Source organism: Morone saxatilis, unplaced genomic scaffold (assembly GCF_004916995.1).
Source record: "Morone saxatilis isolate NCDOM2014 unplaced genomic scaffold, NCSU_SB_2.0 Contig17, whole genome shotgun sequence".
Classification (NCBI taxonomy): Eukaryota; Metazoa; Chordata; class Actinopteri; family Moronidae; genus Morone; species Morone saxatilis.
The window spans coordinates 15,984,116-15,993,979 of record NW_023339729.1 but is presented as its reverse complement, the minus strand read 5'-3'; the positions used below and the strand labels follow the sequence as shown (position 1 = coordinate 15,993,979).

The window sequence follows — 9,864 nt, the reverse complement described above, 5'->3', positions numbered from 1 at the left end:
AATTTGTTGTGACCATGCAGACTGCCCACACAGCTAACAACACTACAAGGTCACTACCAATCTACTGCGCATGCGTGGCACTCATCTTATACGCAGAACTACTACACGTCCATGGTGTCTGCAGCTGCCTGGTAGTATTTTCGGGCCTTGATACAGAGATTTTAAATTTCCATTACTATATTCAGCAGCATGGTTTGGAAACGTCTTATAAAGGAGTAACACATGGGGTACTTACTTGGGCATAAAAATTAGATATCATGTCAAGTTTCAGAATTAATTGTTTACAGCGTGTATCAAAAAATATAATTTATAATGCCAGCTCTTATTAAAATACTCCAGAGGTTTTAATAGAATGCAAGACAAAGTTTCTCAGATCAAGAAGTTGATAATACTCTCAGAAGAAGAGCACTGTATTTACAACAACTCTCTACAACAACCTTCATGAGGATGTGTAACACTGCTGTGTTAGACTGCGTTAGTTTTCACTAGGTGTGCCTAATAAACTGGAAACTGAGTGTACAATATCCACACGTTGACAGACATTCTCATATTAACTTTATGCTGTGTGCAATTCTGTTGATTTATACACATCATAAGCTTCAAATAAACACTTTCATTATCACAATGGCAGTTCGAGTTGTAATAATGCTGATAAAAATGAACAGTTATACATATACATTCTAGACAAATCATTTAAAAAAGGATTTTATTTTCAACTAAATGGCATTGCACTCGTAAGATAATATTAGTTATTCATATTTATCCACTGTACAGCGTATTCTTGTGTTTGACTTTATTATTTTATTTCTGAGTAAATTTATGTGACTTCATTATTTTTCCCATTGTTCTCCATCATCTCTTCACATTGAGGGTGGATTGTCTTCAGACTGTACTCCAACCACAATTTGTGCCTGACCACAGCCAGAAAAACTCACAAACTTTGAACCACCCGTCAAACAGAGCAATTTCAGATGTAACCAGTTTAACTGATAGTAAAACAAATTATGTGATTTATGTGAGACCTAAAATGTCTGTCAGTTTGTCGTTATTTCACTCACCTCATGGTCAGGAGTGGGTGAGGGGCTGAGGGAGCCCAGGGAGTGTTTACGTGGTGTGGAGGCTGTGTGGTCGCCCAGGTGGTCGCCCAGAGCCGGGGACTCTGTCTGTCCAGGAGGTGCTGGGCGGGTGGCAGGCCTCTCCCACTGGGTGGTGCCTGTAGGAATGTGCCAGTAGTAGATACCGGCCATGTCGGTGATCTTCTTCCATCCTGGAGGCAGGTCAGGATCTGTCTGGAATGACTGCTCACTCCAGATATCTGGTGGAAAAACACACACATTCGGACGGTTTATTGATATCGGTGGTCAAACTAACAGACTTCTTATATACTGTACTTACAAATGCATGTATAGACACACATCTGTGGCTGCACACAAACACAGAAAATTCATTTTTCTTCCATATGATTAAATTGGCCTCTGTTGGAGGAAGTTACTCCTCCCACAATCATATACAGAACAATATGAACTGCTGACTGGGATTACCAGCATTTGCTGCAGCTGTCATTTAACAGCCGTGTCTGCCATGACTTTCTACAGACAGCAACTGACTAAAACTTGTTAAGCACTTTTGTTGCATTTGTGCAACACACCCACGCACATACCTAAACCATTTTCAGTAAAAATTAAATAAAACATATCACAAAGGCAAATATCAACTCTTGAATGTACACAAAAACACACACAGGCATTCGTCTCACATTCAGAACAGTCTAACAGATGTCAGATGCAGCTCAATGAGTTAGCCCAACGCAGAATTTAAATCTATATGGTTTTATTCTACATGACAATGAGGACTCATTATCATTCTCTGGTCCTAGTAAATTGTATTAGCTTCTTCTCTGAACTCAGTAGTATACAACCCGCTCTCATTTACATGGGTGTATGATCCATTATGGGTTCCTTAATTTATTGTTTTTTATCAGCTCTTAATTTAGAAGTTATGTCCTAAATACAAGCCTTATAATCTAAAAATGGGTGGACCTCCAGCTGTCCGTAATAATGCCACAAGACAGATTGTCTGACATATTCATGGTGAATTTGATGTCAGCACACATCACGTCAAAGAGACTTCCCTGGAAGATCACTAACTCTCAAATCAAAACAAAAATTATTTCAAGAGGCAACCAGAGCTAGGTTAAAATTAGAGACCACATAATTTGTACCATTTCTTTTTCAAGATAAATATGTACCAGATCTACAGCAGTACATTGCTTACAATAAGGCAAGGCAAAGAAAATGTATTTCATAGCACATTTCATACCCAAGGCAAGCCCAAAGTGCTTTGCGGAGTCCACAAGAAAAAGCCACTCTTCTGAAATTGACTCCAACTCTTCTTCCTGCCTTTCAGCTTCTGTACATTACAACGTTTCTAATTCACTTTTAAATGATATAAATAAATAAAAATACATGTGGAATCAAAACAATTACTAACTTACATAACTCTGTATATAACTAGAATGAAGTGGAAGGACAAGCAGTAATAATCTTACAACTAAATTAAAAAATATCTGCACAAACTATTAGCATGTTCTGATCTCAAAAGCCAACATCACTCTCAGTGCTGTACTGTAATTTGAAAGCCATAAAAACTCAAAGGGTTGATTAATTAAGACACACTGGCTCAGTATGTATGGATTCATGTAAATTTAAACTTCCCTTACCTAACAGAACGCGGCAAACAGTATGTAGAGCAGATGGCTGTTACCATAATTTATTTGACAGTGACACAAGCAGAGGAAATACAGCAGTTACCTTGAAAACACACACACACACACACACACACCCTGTGAGGAGATGGAATCAGGGTGCTTATATCACAGTTTCTTCTCTCGCTCTCACTAAATGTCATTTCATCTGAAGGTTGCAGTTGACAGACACACACACACACACACACACAGAACTATTGACGGTATCTTCGTGTGTGTGAAGTTGATGTAGTGGCAGAGGTAGTAAAGATGATCCCAAACTGCATTAGGTGGTGTAACATCTCATAAAGGTGATATAAGCTCTGAGGGAGTGGTCAGCTGGTGCTGTGTGTATTTGTGTGTCTGTTTGATTGTACAAGGAGTTCTCGAACTGCTGACCATGCTGATGAAACACAGCCCACGGGCCTGTCGCCACGACAGCAGGCCATATGTCATCATGACGACTGGGTCGGTCCAGATTGAGATGGAATTCAGACACTCACACACACACACACACACACACACACACACAAAGACATGCAGAGGTAAGTTAATTTACCAGACTTAGTTTATTTAATGGAACAGAAATCAATCACAAAATATTGCGCACATACATATGGCACAAGCAGACATCTCTTGGGGCTTAAGATTGTGCTTTAGAGCAAGGAGCTGGGAAGTAATGCCTTCTGGGAGTTGCAGTCTTTTAAGAGCAAAAAATAGGTCAGATCCAACAGAACTGAAACAGAGAGGACGTTACATGAACATGAGTGTCTCTGCTATGAGCGAGAGGGAAGATGGTGACTCAGGGACTGGGTCCAGTAGGAGAGACCACTGAATGTGGATTAAAGCGTGTACGTCCCAAAAGGGAGGGGAGGGGGGGCTCTGGCTGTTTTATTGCTCTGACTGGCTTGGCTCGAGTGATATATCGTGCCTCAAACTTAGCAGTGTCACACTCTGCCAGCACTGTGGCAAGTATAGCACGGGAAGGAAAACACTAACACTGAGGCGAGCAACTGGCATGAACCTATGCAGCTCATGGAAATGTGCCACAGCCGAGCTACGTAGCAGTTAGCCTGTGATTGCCTCAGTTAGCATGCAGCTCCATGCCAGAGCAGAGTTAGGCAGAGGGGGAGGGGAGGAGCAGTGAGATTCTGGAGCAAAACACACACATATGCACATGTCATCTCGACACACACACACACACACACACACACACACACACACACACTACCATGACCGATGCGCGCATTCCTTCACAACACACACGCAAAAATACAGCATGCACAGATTCTAATAGCAGATATTTCGAGAGAGATACATTTACAGTGACAAACTTCATCCCCGTGTTGCAGGAGACACACACACACACACACACACACACACCCACACCCATGCTTGTGCACACACACACTCACACACAGACAGCATTCAAACTCTAACCCCACAGTGTAGTTTCCAGCAGACTCCGACAGACGCACCTACCCTCGTAATTGACAATCACAATGGCCAGCATGTAGTCTTTCCCCAGCATCATAGTTAGCTAGCTGCCTCTCAATACAGCAAAAGCCAGCGCTGTAACCACAGAGAGAACCCCAGACAGAGAGAGAGAAAGAGAGAGAGAGAGGAGAGAGGGGGGGACACTGCAAGAGAGGGGGTGAGGAGGAAAAGAGAGGAGAGAGAGAGAGAGAGAGAGAGAGAGAGGGAGAGGGACGTGGAGACACATTGAGACAGGGAGGCAGGGAGAACATGACGTGAAAAGAGAGGCAGAGAAGAGGGGGAGAAAAGAGTGAAAGAGGGGCGAGTGCAAGCAAGAACAGAAAGAGAGATAGAGATGGAGGTTGTGTATCCCTTGCAGCTGAGCTGTGTTTGCTTTTGTTGTCTCTCCTTCCTCCATCTAGAGCATCAACAACGTCAACAAGCTCAAATAAGCCTGCCCTCCCTTTCCTGTCCTAAAACAAACATACACTCAGGCACATGGTAAGAAGCTAAATAACTGGCACACTCATCTTCATCAAATGTCTATGTTTATCACTTTCTTCCTCCTTCCCACCTTCCCCACCTTCCCTTTAGCCTCTCTTGGTTGTCCTGGCAACCCACAGATCATCTTTCATTCAGTATCATATCCAATGGAGTCGCAAGGAGGAGGAGGTGGAGCAGAGAGGGAGGGAGACATACAGTAGGGCTGATGAAGGGAGAAAAAACAGCAAAGATATAGCGAGGGTGGAACGAAGGGTGACAGAGACAAAGAAAGAAAAAAGTAGTTTGACGTCTGACTGCCAGAGAAAACACTGGACTTCACATGTTGCTACACTGCACTCATCCACATTCAACTCATGTTTCCTCGCAAGTGTTACAGTGCATGTTGTTGTGCGAGAAGGACCTCTTTAAATGACCTTCCTCAACTCAGCGTGTGTGTGTGTGTGTTTTGGCTGCTCCGTGTGAAAGCAGTGTCGTATTGGCCCTCTAACCCGCAACATCCACAGAGGAATCTGACACACACCTGGGAAAACAACACGGCTCTGTCAGTATGAGCGAGGCAGACAGGAGGGCACAGCAGTATGGACGACTGTTACGTATCAGTAAATTCAACATGGTGATTATCGACTCTTCAGCAAACCCCTTGGAGGACAACACCTCTTAACTAGGGACTACAGCACCACTAGCATCTACTTTTTGAACCCCTTCTGGTTCATAAATACACTCAGACTTTGATCTGCACAAAACAAAAGGTTATCCTATGAGAGATATATCACCTTGACATTTTAGATGAAGACAAGCGAGAGGAATCGGGACAAAAGGACACATGGAAAGTAACTTTAACGCACAAACATTCAGGAGAAAAGCTAACTGATACTTGAAATGAAAAACGCAGATGCTCGGGGCCTTCAATTCGAAAGGGACAGTGAGTCATCGGAGAGCTAGAAGCAAGAGAAGCATTCTGGGAGAAAAAAACGAGGCTAAAGAGCTCAGAGCACTTCAACTCTCAGAGACTCAGAGGATGGTTTACAGCTGAGCTCATGTCAGAGGTCGGGGCTGCTGCTGCTCTAGAAGAGATGGATGTGTTTCATATGTCTTACAACAAAGCACGAGGCTGAGAGTTTTAAGGGCCCAATTAAACTGAACATGCAGGTTTTTACATAACGCTGACATAAGAAATGCAGTGACTTTAACAGACCTTCTGCAGAGGTAAGCAACAAGCGACTTTAAGAAAGGCCCACAACAGAGGTGATGACTCAAAGGAATTTCTTAACTTCAGTTACAAAATTCACCCCAAAGTTTGTGCCATGCTGTATGCACTATAACATCAAAGAGTAGACAATGTCAATGTCAGTAATAAATCAGACATTTAATCAGGCTAAAGCATATCTGTGTCATCAGAAAAGACAGAACTAATCACTGTACAGTAACCACATTTTACAATAAAGGTGAAAGATTAGTCAATTAAAAGATTAGCTGACTGAGTAAAGTTCTGATGGGCATTTTTAAGTATTTTTCAAATGATTAATGAATCAATTGAGAAAATAATCCGCAGATTAATTCATAATGAAAGTTAGTTGCCCTATGGGGACTGTCTAGACATATTGCATGCCCATCTGCATGCCTAAAACACACTTTAAACATGTAACCCTGCACAAATCTCAGTCAGTCTGCACGTTGCACCAAAAATAATATCCCTTTCGATGGTACAGCTTCATATAGAGGTCCACCATCCTCCATGTGTGTGTCCAAACTGCATCCTGCATTTAATACCTACAGAGCACAAATGTTCATATTCTCGTAGAAAGAGTGATAAAGACTTCACACACACACACACGCACAGGACACAGCTTGAAAAAGGAAGCAGCTGATCTAGCTTGCTAACCACCCATGAGGTTACAAGGGCACTTCCTCTCCCAGAAGATTTCTGGGAGATTTACTGGAGGCGGGAGTGTTTGTTATTCTGTTCTAGCAATGTCCGAGTTCTGCACACACACACACACACACACACACACACACACTTGGGTCACCATAAATGGAAACATGTCATCAGCAGAGAGGACGGTAAAACCACTACATAGCACACAGGAGAGAAAAAAAACACACACACCAGAGTGACACCCTCACATGAAAACATCAGTTAATGACAGCGGCTGGAAGGTTTTCCGCAATAAACGTTTTGCAGCAGGTTTTGTGAGTGTGTTACTGTGTGTACCTGTCTCCTCTGGGGAGTTGCTCTCCTGGGACAGTGTGGTCCAACTCAACTCTTCGTCACTCGGGTTCAGATTCTGGATGCGGTTCAAAGCGCAGTCTGTCTTTGCGCCAGTCCTTCTGTCCTTCTTCGTCTCTGGAGAGGAGGAGGAAGAGGAGGAGCAGGAGGCCACAGAGAGCAGGGGTGTGTCCTCTGGGCTTGCTTGCCTGGGTGGGGAGGGAGGAGGAGGCACTGGAGAGTCCTTGCCTGCCTTGAGGAGCTTGAGGTTGGAGTGAAGGTCAGAGATGAGTTCCAGGCCTGAAGTAACTTTGTGGTTCTTCACGGGAGACTCGTTCTTTATGACAAGTAAAGGCTTACTCTCCTCGTCGTCCTCCTGCTCCTCTACTGCCACCTCATCTTCATCTTCCTCAGTCTTCATCTTTGACATCATTTCCTTCTCAGACAGAATGCTGATATCATCGTTCTCCTCTGACTCAATGTTCAAATCAAAGCCCAGATCTGTTGTGTTGCCGTTCAGTTTGAGCTCCACAGTCGTGTTGATGTTACAGTCTATATCTGATTCAGTTTTCTGTTCGGGCTCGGGATCACCGTTAGTGTCTGGGTGCAATTCAACATCTAGCTTAGTGACATCATCATCATCATCATCATCTCGGTCGTTATTGGTGAGTGTGTGACTGTCGTGCTCCTCAGCCGTGTTGACATTGAGGTCATCTGCTGCAGTTTCTGTATTACACTCGGGGTCTGTCGGGTCAGGGCCGGTTGTGTTTCTGTTGTGATCCTGACCGGCTTTACGGAGCTGGTTGACTCCGTTCTTGGCTAGTTTGGGATTGTTGGGGGTTGTAGGCTGTGATGGGGATGATAATGGTGATGATGAAGATGGCACTGCTTCTCCGAGGCCCATGGCAGCCTGGATACTGGTAAGTGCATACTTTTTGCGACACTTGGGAGGCGTGGCAGAGCCCTGTTTGATGACATCACTGCTGAGTAGCTGGTTGTGTGAGGAGCGAAGGCTGAGTGAGGTGGGAGGCGTGGCAGCAGGGCCGTTATGATTGGTCACATCGACTGACATCATTGTGGCACAAGATAGTTCGACTGCAAGAGGAAGAGAGGGGGAACAGCAGGTGAATACATTTTCACATGTGTAGGAAATAGCTTTGAGAAAGGGTGTCCCACTGCTTACTTACTAATGCTATTCGCATTATAACAGCCATTGTTGCATTGTAAAAGACAGGTGCTGTATATTAGGATATGGTGGTGATAGTCAATAAACAGATAATATTCTTGCAGCAGCAGCAAGCAGTGTAAGCAGACCATCTTCAGGTTAAAACATAAATACAACAAATTAAGTTAAACAAGTAACAAATGAAGAACCGATATGATATTAAATTGACATTAACAGATTTTCATAACTGTATGGTACATGAGGGTGCAATTACTCAGCACTGGTTCACCGCATGAGGAAAATTACAGAACAGACGCTTACAATCATTAAAAGGTGCAAATGCCTGAGGAAGTAAATTGTTCAGGCATGCAAATGATACAGTGTTTACCAATAATATTTAAATTTAGTTGAAAAATAAATTCTGTCATAGTAGATAAACAACAATGCAACCTTGGGCTGGGTTTCTTTTGGTCCGGTCTGCACTATTACAGGAATGTAATTAATCATCAGAGCTTTAATCAGACAGAAGTCGACTCTAGTCAACTGAATACATTGAAACATCCTTATAGTTCTGGTGATGTTCTGTGGTTTGTCTTATTGTCCCCCATGAAAAGACCCAAACTGACAGTGAATTGAGTGCCACTGTATTAATAAAATGATTGAAAACCCATGAAGGAGCCACAAAGTTGCACTACCTGCACATTTCTTTATATAAAATGTTGTTTATTTTGATCAGATTTTCCACACTGTAAATATTTGCGAGCACACCAACTCCGCTGCTGAAAATAGTACCCAACAACAACAACAACACTATTTACTCCTGTTTGAGTAATGTTTGTTATCTGTTTTAGGACACAGACAGGGAAGGAGAGCTAGAATGTATTGAAAAAAGGACTAACATAGGGTTAGTTTTGGCCTTTTTTAATGTGATTTGTTGACAATAACAAAAATATAGAATCTGGCTTATCTTTTAAATTCTTATGAGGTATTACTGTGTTTTGCAGACCTTAAAAGCTACTAGCTACTGCAGAGCAGTGCTGGGGCAACCGCTCAGCATGAACTTGAAAAGGTTTTCATTCCAACTGACTGCTGTACACTAACACAGCATGTGTGTGTCCGTGTGTGTGTGCTATGTGTTGTACCTGACAGGAGGTCAGTCACGGTTCAGGGTTCAGTAGACTCAGCTGCAAATCTGAACACCACTGCAGGGAGAAAAAGCACAAGAATGATCAGACGAAGAATGCAGAGCATCCTGAGTACTTCTTGGGTTGCCCTCGGAGACCACATTCATCCATGTGGAACCCAACTACAGCTGGTTTCTATGGAGACAACGTAACACTGTAAGGCAGCGAAGGGACTCCACACGCCAAAGAAATCAAAATTATTAAAGATATATTCTGAACAGAGACGGAAGTCATCGACTCATGGGGCCCTCTGTTTGTTTGGTGATTGTTCTTTGTGTAATGCACGTCGACTTTACCTCTCAATCCTCCCCTGAATATACAGAGGTCACTTCAAAGTAAAAGAACATTTCTGCTGGCTTTTACTGTGAAGCATTTACAGAAAAAGAGTCATATTCACTGAGGTTAGCTTAGCGTTTCCTAGCATCCCAGCAAAGCTTGGTTTGTTTTTACCCAAAGCAAAAAGATGCTCTATATTTATCTAAATACCATATTGTTACCATGTCTGAACTATCCCATATTTATGGACAACATCAATAGCAAAGCTTGTAAAACTATAGTTTCAGTTATGACAGGAAGAACAACAATT

At 42.8% G+C, this 9,864-nt stretch overlaps 1 protein-coding gene across 1 annotated transcript in view; it reads right to left on the bottom strand.

The window, feature by feature from the left end:
• The window catches only part of LOC118327605 (amyloid-beta A4 precursor protein-binding family B member 2-like), a 41,671-nt gene that overhangs the window by 19,995 nt on the left and 11,812 nt on the right, over window positions 1-9,864 (bottom strand). The window contains exons 3-5 of the mRNA XM_035661025.1: window positions 9,237-9,296; window positions 6,936-8,024; window positions 1,059-1,315 (exon numbers count right to left, since the gene is read on the bottom strand). Coding sequence (XP_035516918.1) covers window positions 1,059-1,315; window positions 6,936-8,004 — 1,326 coding nt within the window. The 5' untranslated portion in view covers window positions 8,005-8,024; window positions 9,237-9,296. The remainder of the gene's footprint in view (window positions 1-1,058; window positions 1,316-6,935; window positions 8,025-9,236; window positions 9,297-9,864) is intronic.